We start from the raw sequence: 17822 nt of genomic DNA, 5'->3' as shown, positions 1-17822 counted from the left end.
ATTCTCTGATTTATAGTGGGTTACATCGATAGCTAAACGGTGCCAACTCTTTCCAACTTCAAGATTTCCTTCTTCCCACTTTATTGGCGCAGGATCCACCGATAAACATCTTTCGCAACTTTTCACGACTGATTCAACGTCTTTTCTACTAACCTTCTCCTTCGGATATGTCTGTTTCATCAGATAAAGGGTTCGATTGACTCCAAAGTGATGAAGATTATGAAATGACTTCACATCAGGCGGTACAACATTTGCTGTCATTGCAGAATGGTTTAAATGCAGCCAGTTCTGCGGTACTCTCGTAAGAGCATCGGCTTTATTTTCTGCCGACTTTACCAGAAAAAGTTTTAATTTTATACCGCACTCCTTCACAAGGTCTTCAATTAACGACAACCGGCGACGGACAAGTGGTTCTCCAAGACCGTGTACTCGAACGGGTTTGTCACCGATAATTAAGGAGTTCAACCAGCCGGCAACAGTAACCGAATCACACTTTATGGTAATACATTCGAATCCCCATTTTGTTGCTAGATTTATTCCTTTTATCACGGCTTCTAACTCTGCAAGGTTAATGTGAGCCGTATCATCTTGTTTCCTCAACCACGAACAGTCTTCTACTATTTCCCCAGCCACTTCCAACACTATGCCAACGGCTAAGCTGCTTGCATCACACCACACTGTTGCTTCGGAAGTGTTTTTGACGTTCCATGACCCATGAACGGGATCTTCTTTTGTAAGTCTTTCATTTAAACTGTTTACTAATTTGACAATACGTTCGTCCACAAAAGAGTCCCATCCACAACTACTCAAAACCCTTTTTAGATAGCTGCACGAAGGGCGCAACCAATTTGCTATTGGAAAATGTCCGGTCAGCTGTCCGCACCAAGAAAAGATTTGCCGACGTGTCATTTTTCCTTCAGGAACTTTAGGTATGTTGTCACGTTTCCAACGGACTTGGTTGCATTGTTTGTACACTCGCAATCCAAGCACACGACCGCCGACAAGTTTTTCTGGCAACTTAGAATCCAAGCCATATTTTTCCAAGAGTTCTCGAACTCTGCAACTTGACACTATGTTATTATTGACAATGATATCATCAATAAATGAGTCCGTCCCAGCCTCGACAACTTTGTCTACGGATAATACCTTTTTTAAAGTTTTAGTCATTATTCTGGGCGCCACATTCAAACCAAAACCCAATCTTGTTAGACAGTAACGCTGCCCTTCATATTCCACGACTTGATATTTCCACAGTGCTTCGTCGACACGAATCTGCAGATACGCTTTCTTTAAATCGATTATTTCAAGATTTTCTCCCAACTTTCTCCAGTTGCGAAGTTTGGTACTGCAAACGTCGCCATCTGCAGTATGACTGGACACAAATTGATTCAGCTCCCGGTAGTCCATCACCGGACGTACTTTTAATTTGTTTCGTTGAATTACTGCCATCAACGGAATGATGCCATTACATCTCCCTTCAAATGGTTTCAGCCATCCCTGTGCTATCCATTCACTTATTTCCTTTGCATAATCACTTTTAACGTCATCAGAGATATGATAGTTTGGAATTTTGTTTGTCAAAGTTGGTGGTTCTATCAGCCACTTCCAAGACACGCTCCAGCTACCATTTTTGAATTCTGCTACGAAGTCTTTATCAATCAGCTTTTGAATAGTAGGCGAGGATACTTCATTCGTTTTTTCTTGAGAGACTGCAGTAGCACTGATAGATAGTTTTTCCACATTGAAGTTTATGGTTTCGCCGTCTCTCCCAACTTGGACACCTCCAAGCCGTCGTATTGCGTCCATACCAAGTAGCATTTGATATTCGGGGACAATGTTGGCAACCAGGCATTCCAAATCAATGGTAGTGTTATTTATAGAAAGATTAACAACAATCTGGTGTTTTACTTCAATTGACTTTCCATTCATCATCACGACCTTTTGTCTTGCGTGTTTGACATTTTTTGCGTTTACGATATCCCGACTTAAAATTGATTTCGAGCATCCAGTATCCAACAATGCTTTTATTTTTCTTCCATTGACATAAACACAGAGAGTTGGTGGTTTTATATTTCGTGGGAAGCCGCTCGCGCATAGACGGGTGGCTTCCCTTCCATGTTTTTTGAGTTCGTACACTTTTTGTAACAGTTCAGGGCCAGGTGGTTGTCCATTCCACACACAAAACACTTCTTCTTCTCAATTCCTTCGCTGCAATTTCGACTGATATGTCCCTCCTCACCGCATCGGTAGCAAGTCATGGTCTTTTTTCCGTTTCCTTGAGGAACCTTTCTTGGACCAATAGCACCAAGATTCACGCGACTAACAAAACACGATTCTTTACAACGCAAGATTACCAAACTTCTTGCTTTTTCAGCGATCTGGTGCAGCGACATTGTTGATATCGAGAGTGCTGTTTGGAGTTGTTTTCTTGCTTCGTCAGGTAATCCGAGAATAAATGCGCACCTTATCCACTCTTCGCTTACGTGAGACGATATTAGCTTGCTCAGCCTTGTTAATTCTGCGAGATATACGTCAACGGACTCGTTTTCCTTAAGACGACGATTCACGAACTCTTCGTATGCTGTTAGCGGAGAAGCAGAGAAGGCAGTAGTCAGTGCATTTTTCACTTCATTGTAGTCTTCTTTTATCTCATCACTGAGTCCTTGATAAACGGCAAACGCTCCGCCAGAAAGAAATAAGGGGAGCACCACATTCAGCTCGTCAACTTTTTGAAGTTTTGCTACCAGTTCCAACTTCTGTATCCATTCTGAAAATTCACCCGAACCATCGTACTGCGACACCAAATCCGCGAACTTTATAATAATACTCATTGCCGAAATAGCTTGTAATATCAAGACAACTAAATTCTATGTTTGCTGTATATTTTCTCATAATGTTCATCCGCTTGTACAATTTAAATATCATTTCTAAATTCATTGTGCACAATGAATTATGCACAACGAGCCATATATAGTCATTGAACTACATATTCATTGTGCACAATGAATTACACAATGACGCAACTACAGTACTGGCGGGCGAACCGTTCTGCTGGAAAACATACGGCAGACGTCGCAGTTTCCATCAACGACTTTAATACATTTATCAGAACATGTAAATAAAGTTTCTTTTGTGGCATTTCCCCCTTTACTTAAAAAATGCGGCGACATTTTGAAAAATAACTTTTAGTCTGTAGGATGTATTAATTTTTGCATAATTAGATATTGACTTTTTACGATGAACAATCGAGTTTATTTGTTAAATCAAAAATTTTTTTTAATTAAAGTTTTCTTTTTAACAAAAAAAAAAAAGAAATCTAATTTTCAAAGTGGACATAAAATTTTACATAAAAATTTAAGAAGACCTCAAGACAGAGTATTCAAACAATTTACCAAATAAATTTTCCTCCTTGGTACAGTATTATTTTTATACAGCGTGTAAAATGCAGAATGATTATAATCACACGTATACAATTGTTCCCCCACCCCCTCACCCAATCCCTCTCCGCCAAATAAATATGCATTTTTAATGGGAAAAAAATTATAATCATACGTATATAATCACACAAAGTTCCTGTATGTTACAGATTATTGAGATTAAAAAACAGTTTTCAACAATTTTGGAAATATAATATAAACTTCTAATGGCTTTTTTAGTACAGCGTCTTTAAAATCACTTAAAGCTAAAAAAAACGTGGCACTTTACAATTAGCTACGTTTTTTTAGCAACGTAATTGGCTTGTTGTAGTGTTGGTAGTAGAGTTATTAGTGGGTTAAGAAAATTGAACCCAACCCACTGCCACATGAACCCAACCCAACCCATGGGTTGACCCACGGAGTGCATGCAAACGTGTATAATTATACCGTTAAATTGGCGACATTTTAATACATTCTAGCCTATACAACCATATCAGATACAAATAATATGTTGTTACTCAGTTACTGTCACTATATGTGTTAGTAAGCAAACTAACAAAGAACAGCTTTAACATAAATGAGCACTATATTAGTGAAACATGTCATTTCGCATTCCCCAGCGTACTAATTCGATAGCTTCTACGTTAGCCGGTGATAGTTGCGACCTTGTGTCTGTAATGGAGTGCCCAACAGAAGAAAAGTCTCTTTCTGACTTCGCAGAGCTTGCTGATATGCAGTATAGTCTGCGAGATGTTGCTGCTAGAATGGGATAATCGGCTGCGTTGTCCTTCCAGAAGGTTACGGGATTCTTGCACGCAGCAGTAACACGAAGACTCTTGTAGCTGGACAGTTCATGTTGGCAAGTCTCCTGTAGCACTGTTGCTTCATTATGTAATTGCGCGTCTTGCGTCTGTGGCCGATCTCGCTTTGACTGCATTGTTCGCAGCTCATCAAACGGGTCCGTTCTTCTCTTCTTTGCTGGCGCTTCCAATTGGAGTTGGACACCTTGTTCCATCAATTCTTCTGCTGCTGCTTTCCTGGCAATTTGTGTAGCAGCGGGCTGCATTTCAGCCAGAAGCCACTAATCGACGTCATTGAGCAAGTCACGCTTAAATCTTTTGTCAGCCGCCGTCACATTAGGTATAAATGCAAAATTTCTGAAAGAGGGATCTAGGAAACAAGATAGCCAATGCATTGCTTTAATAGATGTCCAAAACTTTAAATCTAAGTATTTAATGAGTTTTTGCCGAAATGTTGCTGCTGCTGTTGTCAATCCTGGTGCAGGTTGATGCCGCTTAATCAGTAGGTAGTAAGACGGAACTGCTAGTTGCATAGTTGGTTCAGTAACCTTCTCCATACCTTCAAATATATCTTTTATGCCGTCAGTCACATCACGAATTTCGACGGTTGGCTTTAATAAAACTGCGTCATTCGATAGCAAATCCGTTAAATCTTAAGCGCAAATAATGAAATAAACATAACGGTGAAACGGCGAAAATACAATGAAAACGCAGCTAAGGCGTGGGTTATCAGTGGGTTATACTTCCTCAACCCAACCCAACCCAACCCAACCCAACCCAACCCATGGGTTAACCCAACCCACTAACAACTCTGGTTGGTAGCAACGCTATGAGTAGTATTCGGAATATTTTGTATAAAATCTTTTGATCTTCTTTATCCTTATTTATGCAAACCGATCGTTCTTACTTTCAGAAATTGTTTAACAACTTTTGTTTTAAATGAAATAAATTTAATTTGATATGTTAACATGAAGCAATAAAGTTGTAGGAGCTGAAAGCAACACCTTTGTTGACCAGCTCCAGTCATTTGTCAGATATTTCCAAAGCAGTATTCGTTATCAATGCCTTTGCAAAACAACAAGCCTAAACAGTAGAGAAAAAAAGATTTTACGTATTGCTATTATCCAAATTCTCTAATTCTTATCAATAATTCAAAAGATACAACATAAAAAATCAATGACAGTAGTTGTTGTTTTACATATAAATGGACTTGTAAAACGAGTTCAATTATTTATTATAAATATTAACATACAATACAGTTAAACACAAAAAAGAAATTGCAGATCACAGCTAGTAGTAGATGAAGTGCTCGAGTCTGTTGTAGTTTGATAGTTAACTGCAAGAGAAATACTCACTTAACCATGATATCTATACCTATTCCAAAGGGAAACATTAGTTGTTTGTATAATAATAAACCAATCCAAACACGATACGTTTAATACGATTTAATTAGCGCAACTGTAATGTTCCTTATCAAAGATGCTCTTTTGTCAATGTTTTAACACATGGTAGTATATAGTCTTTACACAAATAACGATACAAACTCCAAGATGTTGACAAATAGGAATAATAAATCCATCTCTATCTTCCGTCCACCTTTTTTATTTTCGCTCTGTTCAAAGATATTTTCTAGTTCAGTGGAGAATACGTCAATCACAAACAAAATTTTTTGGTTTGTTTGGGATACTATTTTGTGCAATAGACTTCAGCCAACAATTTCTCTCACCTTTGCTGAATGGATTTTTGTAAACGTGGACCTTATTTTTCCATATCATAATTTCCTCTGTTACACGATATCTTTTAATCTTTATTGATACAAAATTTGATAAAAATAAGAAAAAATTGAAAATGTACTACCTAGAACTAAATGTGAAAGTTCATAAAAGCAAGACGTTTAGAAGATGACAGTATTGGCCATTAATAACAATCCATCATGTTATTGTAGCATGGATGTAAGTTTAAAATTACATATTTTAAAAATTAAAAGAGATTTTTTCTTGATTTTTTTTTTATTATTATTTAAATAAATCAAATATATACTATATAAATTTATTATAAAGTAATAATGAATAAAAAAATTAAAAATTGAAATATTGAAATGAGAACAAGTGTTCATATGTATCAAAAAAAAATGTGGCCTAAATAAAAAAACCACATCAACAAAATTAACTAACCATAAGAACAAAAAAAAATTAAAATACACAAAAAACAAAAAAAAGTAAAAACTAATATTTTGTTGACAATCCTTTAGCTTTTAAGCATTCATTGATCCATTTTGGCATGGAATTCACTAAATTCTGAGTAATATTTTTTGGACATTATTTAGTAATTTTGTTACTTCTTCTTTCAGCTGGTCCAGATCTTTTAATTCAATTTTACCAAGATTGTGGTCTAACCAAGACCACAAATTCTCTATACAATTGAGATCTGGATTATTGGCAGGCTAAGGCATAAATTTAATGTTGTTTTCTTCAAACCATTGCTTACAAATTTTAGCAGTATGACATGGAGCATTATCTTGTTGGAAGATAATTCCCGTGTCTTTTCAGAAAATGTCAACAGAAGACATCAAATAGTTATCCAATATGTCTAAATATATTTGAGAATCAAGCCTTCCATCAAATAGTTTGAAGCAACCAACACCTTCATAGTTCATGCAGGCCCAGATGCCTATACTGCCACTACCTTGTTTTGTTCTACACATAGAACAATCTGGGCGCATTTTTTCATCTGTATTCTTCTCAGCATTACTCGGTTTTTTCTTGAATCAACCTCAATGTTTATTTCATCGCTGAAAAGAACGTTGTGCCACATGCTCTTACACCAAATTTTATGAACTAAGCACCAGTTTTTCCTTGCTTTCTGATGTTTTTTGATAGACGTGGTTATTTGTAAGCAGCTTGTCACATGTAATTAATTTTTTGTAGTACTTTTCTAATTGTTCGAGCAATAGCAACAACACCAGAAGCTTCCTGCCATTTTCGACTGAGATCAGTAGATGATAACTTTCTATTTTTTTTCACTATGCGAATAAGTGAACGCTCATTTCTTTTGTTTGAAATGCTAGGTCTTCCAGGACGCGGAAGATTTCAATTGCATTGTATTCATGATATCGGTTGATTATTCTGCTACCAGTTGCATGTGATGTGTTTAAATGTTTCGCAATTTTTCTTATTGAGATGTGTTTTGGTCATTCATAGCTATGATTTTGTCATTTTGTCCTATTATCAATAGTTTTTCCAGTCTTTTTTTCATTTTATTGCTGAAATGTTTTAGTTAATTAGATACTAATTTTTATATTTCATTTTACACAAACTTTTCAAATATCTATAACAATTAAAAAAAAAAATTCTCGAACAATAATTATTAATTTGCAAATAAGTTCAAAGTTTTTCTCAAAGACAAACTCAATTTTGAAGGATTTTTGAAATAATAGAGTGGATGGTTAATTTTGGCCATTATAATTATTTTAGATTATGAGGTAAGTGTTAAAAAAAATCCAGATAATTAGCGCATCAATTGATACTTTTATGAATATCTATATTTATTTGAAAGAAAATATGATACTCATCAATTTACACTTTTTATATTTGAAAACAATGATTGATTTTCTATCAATCAAACAATCATTCAATATATCAATCATATCAAGGCAAACAATCATTGATTTATTATCAATCAAAGTCGAATGATATTAAAAAAATTATGGTGGATTGTTATTAATGGCCAATACTGTAGTTTCCTATTCATACTGGCTCAGATTTGTCTCTACTCAAATTTTAACTACCCCACAATCAAATCTTATGAACGCGACCCCACAATCAAATCTTATGAATCTTTGAAGTATCCCTGCGTTTCAAATATAAAGATTTTCGAGTATATTCAACACATCTGTTGCACTTCATGTTTTAATTCTTTAAGTCTTAGATTTACCTTCTCGCCTCTAAACCACGGCGTTCTCTATTACAGGCCTATTCATTGTGCAACCGGAATTTTTTGTGGGGACCTATTTTTTACGGCTGTCTAAAATTATTTGTTCAGACTAATTTTTAAAAGAGAAAATGTGATGTTGTATATAATGTTGTAAATCGTTGTAACATGATATAATATAAATAAACTTATAAAATTTAAACGTGGAGTTTTAGAATTAATTTAAAGCAAATAATTTATTTTTCAATTTCAGAATAAATCTTTATATCATGCCAAAAAAATATGTATGCTGATCACACCAATTTTAAAAATGAAAAGAAATATACATCGAGTGAAGCTAGTAAAGTATCAGTGTATCAATTTCCAAATGATAGTTTTGAGAGTGAAAAATGGATAAAAGCTGTTCCAATCTCTAATTTAGTTGTCACCAATAATACTGTTATCTGTGAGTTATATTGGCCTCCAAATTTTGAAACAGTCACAGTACATGGAGGAAAACGTTGACCAAAAAATGCTCCATCTGTTTGGCTGAGAGTTTCCAAATCTCAGATTCCAACTGCTGTTCCAATTCAAAAAACTACCATAATATCTTTAAGTGGCATTAAAAAATACATTAAACGATAAGTTTATGAAAATCTTAGCTTTGAAACATTTCATAATAGAGTTCAGTGTAATGATTCTAGTTTAACAATCAATCTAATGATAACTGTTGACACCTGCTCTAAGTTTGATAAGATACTTCAGTTTTTAAGTTCCATGAATATGGACAATAAAAAAGAAGTAATTATGCAACATATTTCAGTTATGGAACCAAAAATAGTTGGAGATAAAATTTATACATCAGACATGTTTATATGCTCTTTTTTATATTTTCATCGTCAAGAGCATTTTATAATTGTTTGAGAAATGATTTGGTGATATGGCATGCAAAATGGTAGGTCCACAAGTTAGATTTATTAAACAACTTTCTAAAGAAGCTGCAACTTGTATACATCAAACTTGTTATGGCTTGGTGGATTTATGCAGACATTTACTTAACACTACTCAAAATTATGTTCTTCTTGGTCAATTTACATCAGATCACCTGGAAAAAGAATATAGTATACTTCATCAATGTTCTAGTGGTATTTTCTGAATGTTCAACAGGTCAATGAAAAATTACTTATCAAACATGCATCTTTACTTTTGAAATTAATGTAGACATGGACAATTTTAATGTGGAATCTGGTCATTAATGTGCATTATGCTAATATAAATTATCTGATAAAAGTTATAAAAGTTTTGATAACTTGCAAGAATTGAAATCTATTGCTGAAGAAAGTATCACTTGTTCATATTGCTGGTTATGTTACATGGAATGATAAAGAAAGAAGTAAATATGAACTTTTAGATCAAATAAAATTCTATTATTATAAATATGATCAATTTTCTAAATTTTTGGATTGTGGTGGATTAAAAATTCCAACAGATAATTCTTGCCAATGGAGATTTTTTTGTTTTATAATATTTCAAAAAGTTAAAGATCATGTTTGCAGAAATTCTTTAAGCAATTTTAATGATAATATCAGACTATTATTTATTGGATATAGAAGAACATAATTGTATAATTCTGAGCAACATTAAAAAAAAAAAAATTATGTACCACTGTCACTCCAAGATCTGGCAAAGATCTGCATTAAATGATCTAGTTGTAAAAATATTATTACAGTTTATAAAATTGATTGATTGAGTACCACTTTCTAATCATTATAAGAAAATATCAATTTTGTTGTTTCAGACAGTAAGGCTTCCTTTCTTCCTTTTTTCCTTCCTTTAGGTGAAATTATAATTATGTAAATATGTGAAGTTTTGAATAAAAAAGTATTTCAATGCATTTTATTTAAATTGTCTATTACTTTAGGTTGTTCATTTTTTGTTTTGTTTTTTTACTTCATACAAAAAAAAATTGCTAGTATATAAACTCAAAATATTTTTTAGTTTTTAAAAATTAACTCTTACTAAAGTTTTCTTTTTTTTTTTTTTTTTTTTTTTTTTTTGCTGTAAAAAAGTAAGCCCCCACAAAGAATCCGGTTGCAAGATGAATGGGCCAGTAGTAGAGAACACCATAGTCTAAACGTAATAGCCTAATTTCATTTGTGACATTTCTATTTGCTAAATAAATTTTTGCATTGCGCAAACAAACAAAAAAAGTTGCAAGATGCAACCTTTCTGGAAAACCACTTTTTTAATTGAAATTTTTACTGATTGAAATTACAATCATTTAGTTAAAAAAATTTTTAATTATTTTCTGGTTATTAGATTTATCAATATTAGGAATCATAAGTATATGTTTAATTATGCTTGCTGTTTTAAGTCATTAAATAGAAGGCTGTTTTATAAGTCTGTATGACTTGTTTGTATATTTCTTGTATATCTAGTATCTTTAGCTATGTATGTAAAACAAATCTGTAATTATCATGCATTTATGCGTATGAAAATTTTGTTTAGATGCCTGTATGATATACAAATGTTTCAATCTCAATGTAAATTTTTTGGACAACACATGAGGTCACTGCAAAGATTTTTTTGCTCCTTAAATCAAAGTGATCAGAAGGTGCTAAAAGTTGCAATTATTGGTACTCCAAATGCTGGTAAGTCAACTTTAATAAACACTGTGGTTGGTTCACGAGTATCTGCAGTTTCTGAAATTAAACATACAACGCGCACAGTAACTAATGGGATTAAGAATATAGGTAGTTGTCAGATTATTTTTACAGACACTCCTGGTATAATTTCTCATGAAGAAGGACATCGTCTTAATATGGATCGTGCTCATTTACGTGGTCCTCGCCGTGTTGTTGAATCTGTTGATATGTTAGCTGTCATCACAGATATAGCATCTAAAAAGACAAGGAACTTCATTGATGAAAATATACTTCATATTATGAACAATAACCCTAAAACTCCAGCTGTTCTAATATTAAATAAAGTAGACCTACTGAAGCGAAAAGAAGACATTATTCCCATTGCATGCATGTTAATGATGGACCGAAAAAAAGATGTTTGGGGATATGAGTCATTTGGAGGATCTAAACATTTTAAAAAATGTTTTATGATATCAGCATTTTCAGGCGATGGTGTAGATGATTTGCTTAATTATTTTGTATTAAATGCAAAACCACGTGCTTGGGAGTATTCTGAACAAATATATTGTGATTCCAGTATAGACTTTCAAATTGCTGAGGTTTTTAGAGAGAAGCTATTGGTACTCTTTGGTCAGGAAATTCCATGGAAAGTAAAACAGGTGAATAAAAACATTTTTCATTTATTACTTAACATCATATGCTTGTAGTTTTTTTGAGCTCTTACTAAAAATTATCTTAAAGCTATGAAGTGTAAAGATAAGCAACTATCAGTTGTCTTATCAGTAGACTTATCAAAAGCACTCAACTAGAGAGATTTTTTTTTTTTTTTTTTCTCAACCAGAGATTTTTTTTTGCAAATTCTTTTTATGTAATTGTTTTTAATTTAGTTTTAATTTTTTACTTTAAAAGTTTCAAATGATTTTTTTACTTTGTTTAAATTTAAGTTATGTTCTAAATTTTTATTTAGTTTTTTTAACCTTATTTTTATTATTCTTATTTTTATTAATCTTATTTACTACAACAAAACACTTCATATACTTTTTGTTTAGGACACTGTGTTGTTTCATGGCAATGGTGATGTAATTCGACTTCATCAAAAGTTAACATGGCCAAAAAGTAGTCAATGTAGATATGTAATGACAAAACTTAATGATCTATCTCAAGCTTGCGAGATTGAGCTGGCTGAAATGTTTCAGAGTAAAGTCATACTCACAATTGACATTAGTCAAAAAGATAAAATGACAAAATATGATTTAAAGAATTATTAAAAGTTCTTATGCAAAAACTGATCGAAAATTTATCATTTAAAAACTCACTGTAAATATCTTTAGATTTTTTATTTTAAATTTGCTTTTGTTTGTAAAGTGATTTAGATGATCAGTTTTTTTGAAGGCTGCTTATTTTGCGCATTTTAAACCTTACTTATTTCAGGTTTCTCCACAGGTTTGACATAACTTTAAGACAATTACAGGAATCTCCACAAGTTTGTCATAACTTTAAGACAATATAAGTTATAAGTATGCTCCAAATTTAAATCAATAAACTGTGAATAATGGATGCTTTAGCTTTTAAACATTGATTTTTTTATCAATTTAATCGATTGATTTATTGATTACTTTATGAGCTTTCGTTAGGTTCACTTGACATTTTACATTTTATTGAATTAATTAGAAATTGAAACCTTAGCCACTCTCAATGAAAGTTTGATAGAGTAATTTAAAAAGGTTTTATTTGCTCTTGAAGGGCTCCATGTAATGCTTTATGATTAAGTCTCATTTTAATTTTCAACGTGGATTCAACAGTTTCTAAATCGAGCTGCTGTTTCTGTGCTGGCACCTTTACAAAATTACAGTGGTCAGGTTTTGCCCAAAGAAGCAAAAAAGTAAAAACTATTCGAGAATATTTTTTTGATACACAACTTTAAGTGGTATTATCATACGCATGCGTAATTAACACTGAACCACTTCATTATTGCTTATTTGGCGAAAAATTCAAATATCAATCATGGGAAAAACTAACAGAAAACGACAGAAAACGTGCTCAGATTGTTATTCTAGGTAAACAGGGATTGATAGCGAATGCTATTTTACATTGCTGCACGTATTAACATAAAACATGGTTTCACATGATAAAGCAGAAAGAAGAAAAGTTAAAAACAACTGAGAAAAGACGTAAACACGAAGACTCATCAACCTGCCATATAAATAAATGAAAAGGCATCGCAACTGAAAAACAAACAAAAACTATAAAAGTTCTAAAAAAAAAAGAGTTTCATGGAGAAGAGTTTTAAAAGGAGGAGGAAGACGAAGTTTTAAAGAGGTGTAGAAAATTTGAGTTTTTAAGAAGAGAGAGAGTTTTTAAGAGAGAGAATTTTGTGATAAGAAAAAAAATACTTTGACGAACGTGCAGTTCTATGAGCAGTAATATTTTATGAACATGCGATTAAAAAAATAGACGGTTCACAAACAAATATAGCTGTTCCTGTAGTTGCAAGCGTCGACACTCCAGATGACGTTACTCAAGTTAGCGAGTCCGATCAACCAAACAATTCGATCAACTATTACACTGACTATAGAAAAATACTTTGATGAACGTGCAGTTCTATGAGCAGTTTAAAAAGCAGTTGAATAAAAGAAGAAAAGTAGAAGATTTTAACATCGATTAAAGAAGATTAACCAGAAGCTTTAAATAAAGAAGAGATATTTGCAATAAAAAGAAGATATAAAAAAAAAGAGGAGTAATTGATATAAACAGTATTGAACACTGCATGAAGCGTAAGGGAATAATATTTGTATTTTATAAACGTAATGAATGTAAGAGTGCTAACCATCACACACTAATAAATGTCTATTTCTCTATTAGTCTAATTTTGATAATTTTGTTAATTTTTTTTTTAATTTTTGTCAAATTTTATCATACAATCTTACACATTAGCATAAGACTCTTTTTTCTAAAAAATCTTATTCAAAGTTTTCTTACGCTTTGCATATTTTCTTTGTAATTATTTATCTATTTATTTATTTACTTATTTAGTCATTCATTCTTTGAGGAAAAATTTCCATTTTTGAATTTGACATACCAATTACGCTTCTTTCGGGTGTGGCCCGCTCTCTATACACTGCCCAATCGTCGCGATTAGCTTTTGTGGCCTAAGAATCTCGATTAAAATCAAAAGGTGTCGAAAGTGCTCGTTTTTCTTAACGTTTTTCTTAACTTTATCTGAAAATCAACATAAATAAACACAGATAAAAAAATAAAACAGATTCCAGCAGGAATTTTTCTCTTCCAAGCGATTTTAAATATTGCGCCAAAAAAAAAAAATGGATTTTTTTAAATATCGTTTAATCTATTTCCATTTTTCAGATTTAAAGAAGTCATAGCTTGTTTTAACCTGGTTCATTCATCTGGCAAATTCTTTCCGGAGAACATTAGTGTTTAAATCTATATAGACAATTTATGGAGGTGTTAATTATAATGAATATTGACTAAAACAGACTTTAAAAAGTATTCTACAGCAAACGTCTGCAAGCTTCTAGATTAAAACTCAGTTTTTGAGGTTTTTTATTGAAAGTTTACGAGTTTTTGGAGTTTTTTTAAGCAAAATTTACCAACTTAGTTAAGGTGATTACCAGGAAAGTTTCTTTGTGGTCATTTTTATGAATGAACCTTTTTTTTAATGACTTTTACTGACTCAATTTAAAATAAAAAGTAAAAACGAAGATAACATAATCAATATAAATAAAAACGTAGATAAATAGCATAAAAATATAAATATAAATAAAAAGACTGGTAATAAGAAACTCTTTTTTTTTTTTTTAAATTTGTGAGAAATATTTTTACTATGAGAAATGTGCATTTTTTTCGCAGAGCACTGTATTTTTTTTTGCGGCATGATAAGAAACTTTTTGGAAACGGAACGAGACAACCACTTTTGAGTGCACATTTCACCCGATGGAATTTTCTGTTTATTATTTCTATGTAGATTTTCTTAAACTTTATTGAGCATGATTCTGTTTCACTAATTTGTTTCAATTTGCTGAAAATGAGAAGTATTGAGTTTAAAGAACCCCAACTGAGTTAACGCTTCTACAAAACAGTATACATCTGGTGCCCCCTCTAGAGTGTTAATTTGACGTTTTAAACTATATACAAAAGTTTATCAACTCGTTATTAGACTCATAATCTATTGTGCTCCTATTTGATATCAAGATGTTTTAAAAAGAGTTGATACGGGTGATTGAATGGCTAGCCAATGGTCATGATAGTTCGACAATGTAATGTTTCTTTCCTCTTGCAAAGTACTGCAAAGGACATTGGTTGTTGTTATTCTACTTATCGTGTATTCTGATCAGAAGCTACTTGAGAAAATTCTAAAACCGGTTAAACGTCAAGACGCAAACGGAGTTTCTCTGGACTCCATACTTAATGCTACTCGAAATGCCGTGCTCAAACACATCCCAGAGACTTACTTATCATTCCAAAACATTAGCTACGTGTTAAAACTCAAGAGCGCTGATGATGTGAAAAGCGATGTTGAAAAAGCTGTTGATTCACCAGAGAACGGAAATATTCCACTCCGTGAAATAATTGCAGACGACGAGAAATCACACAAAAAAGAACAGAACTTTAACAGCAAATTCCAGTCACAAACTTTAAAAGTACCGAATCAAATTAATCAGACAAAACAAACAAAAGAAGAGCTGCCTCAACCTGTAGACGAGCCTAGTGTTGTAATAAAAGGAGCGAAATTGATAAGTTATCATAAACATCACAGTTATAATGAGGGTTCAAAGACGATTACCTCGCACGGAAATAATCTTACGAACCCGGACATTCTTACGGATGAAACAATTTTTAGTAAAGATATATTTGAACCACTTCATAAAGTTAGTGAATCTCAAGATATATTTGAACCACTTCATAAAGTTAGTGAATCTCAAGACTCGAAGCAACGTTTACTCTTAAAAACTCGAGGTAAATTTAGTTTACCTAAAACTTATAACTCTCTACTAACAAAAAAAACTCTAAGGCCAAAGTACGCAACATTTAAAAATGACTTATCGAGACCTTTAATGCAGCCTTTTAAAATTCAAAAAACGTACTTAAAGATTAAACAAAAGCAAAGTGCATTCCTTCCTCCTTTGACACAAGACACTTTCAAAATACCTTTTAACTCTGGAGTACATGATTTGAATGATCTTTCGCAAGATATATTTGATGAACATGCGATTAAAAAAATAGACGATTCACAAACAAATATAGCTGTTCCTGTAGTTGCAAGCGTCGACACTCCAGATGACGTTACTCAAGTTAGCGAGTCCGATCAACCAAACAATCCGATCAACTATTACACTGACTATAGAAAAAAAATTAATCCACAGCAACCATACCCCAATAATCTTTACCCTGTAGCAGCAAACGCATTTGAAAATTTAGGAGATCAAAGCCTTTCAAGAACTTCACCTATTTTCCCAACGCTTTCTTCCTTCGCAAATAACCCGAACCCCCAAACACCAAAAAATCCTGCTTTGACAACGGGGTTACAAAGCCAACCCTATAACATTGAGAAAGATAGTTTAGCTTCTCAATGGCCGATGCGCTATGATTCATTGCAATATAATAACGTTGAAAATCTCTACGCACAACCCTCATACGGACAAATTTTATACGGTCCTCAGACGGTTCCGTATTGGAATTTTATGAACAAAAATAGATTTCCTAATTATGTGGACATTTCCAGCCCTGAAATCCATAACAAAGCTACTAAACTAAAACCAGAAATTAAAAGCGCAAGTGAAAAGGAGCTTACAAATCAGCAATCATTTAGCATCTTTAACATTCCCTCTGAAAGCACTCCACAACAACTTGATAACCCATCTGAAAGTTCTCCACAACAACTTGATAACCCATCTGAAAGTTTTCCTCAACAATTAAAAATTGCAACCGAAAGCTCTTTGCAGCAATCAAGTTTTCCAGCTGAAAGTTCTCCGTTACAGTTTCAAAAAAAAAGTAAGTCAGGAGATAATTTGAACAAAATTCGTATTTTGTGTATAGGTGATTCCTTGACGTCAGGCTATTATGGAAACCGCAAGATTTACCATCCTTACTCTGTAATGCTCGGTTATTTACTTAAATCAAATATCGGAAACGAATTTGAAATAATAAATAAAGGTGTCGGAGGTGAGAAAGTACATATACAAATGTATAAAAGATTAGAAAAACTACTCGTAACAGAAGCGCCATTAGACTTAGTAGTTATACTTGGAGGCTTAAATGATCTTATTAAGCTGGACCTAAAAGTAGACATATTTTCAGATATCGAGGCTCTGCATGAACTTTGTCATGCCCATGGTGTTTCTACCGTTAGCTTAACAATTCCTGAGACAAGAATGCCGTTAAGTAAGCGTGTCTATTCGAGCTATAACGAATTTTTGGTTGTTTGGGGTATTTTAAACGAAAAAATTCGAAATTATAAATCTAATTGGACGATATCGTGCGATTTAGCGCGGCAATTTCCTTTAGCATCATTATCTGATCCAGAAAAAAGAGCATGGTGGTCAGATGATTATATACATCCTACAATTGCAGGGTATGATCAAATAGGACGCATCATATATGACTGTATAGTAGCAATTCTATAACACAACTATATTTTAACAATATAGTAAATAGTACCGCATTGTTACAACAGCATAATTTTGCAATTGTGTTAACACGACTGTAATATGGCATATGTATTTTTATGTTAAATTGTTTATAGCTTTTAATTGTGTTTTTATAAGTATAACCGTTAGTGGTTAAGCTTTTTTTTTTTTTTTTAAAAAAAACAATCAACTATTAAGTGCTCATATTGATAACTGCTCAGGTTAGCTTTTCATTGATCTGCTTACATCGTCTCACTGGCGTTTGTGATAAATCTGTTTTCATCGTCTCACTGGTGTTCGTGGTAAATATTTTTAATAGGTGTTTGTCTAAAAAGAATATTGCGAGGCGATTTCGCCACGGAATGACGAAAAAGTCCCACAGCTAGTAAACGACCGAAATCGATCATT

General features: G+C 32.9%; 2 protein-coding genes and 1 pseudogene across 2 annotated transcripts; all 3 read left to right on the top strand.

Moving 5' to 3' along the window:
- Positions 1 to 8314: 8314 nt before the first annotated feature.
- Positions 8315 to 9938, top strand: LOC149882579 (uncharacterized; annotated as a pseudogene).
- Positions 9939 to 10593: 655 nt separating this feature from the next.
- Positions 10594 to 12918, top strand: LOC145193490 (GTPase Era, mitochondrial-like). The gene is made up of 2 exons (XM_080070953.2): positions 10594 to 11429; positions 11820 to 12918. Exons 1-2 carry the CDS (start codon positions 10611 to 10613, stop codon positions 12036 to 12038), a joined length of 1038 nt encoding a protein of 345 aa, XP_079927079.2. The 5' UTR covers positions 10594 to 10610; the 3' UTR covers positions 12039 to 12918.
- A 1745-nt stretch (positions 12919 to 14663) lies between these two features.
- On the top strand, positions 14664 to 17571 carry LOC149882578 (uncharacterized). Its single transcript, XM_090101223.1, has one exon. It carries the CDS (start codon positions 15048 to 15050, stop codon positions 17409 to 17411), a length of 2364 nt encoding a protein of 787 aa, XP_089957349.1. The 5' UTR covers positions 14664 to 15047; the 3' UTR covers positions 17412 to 17571.
- The last annotated feature ends 251 nt before the right edge of the window (positions 17572 to 17822 follow it).

This window comes from Hydra viridissima, unplaced genomic scaffold (genome assembly GCF_058129835.1).
Source record: "Hydra viridissima isolate aposymbiotic clone 2 unplaced genomic scaffold, HvirCarnegie_v1 scaffold_10, whole genome shotgun sequence".
In the NCBI taxonomy this organism is placed as follows: domain Eukaryota; kingdom Metazoa; phylum Cnidaria; class Hydrozoa; order Anthoathecata; family Hydridae; genus Hydra; species Hydra viridissima.
The sequence above is the reverse complement of the archived record's forward strand: the minus strand, read 5'-3'. Positions and strand labels throughout refer to the sequence as shown.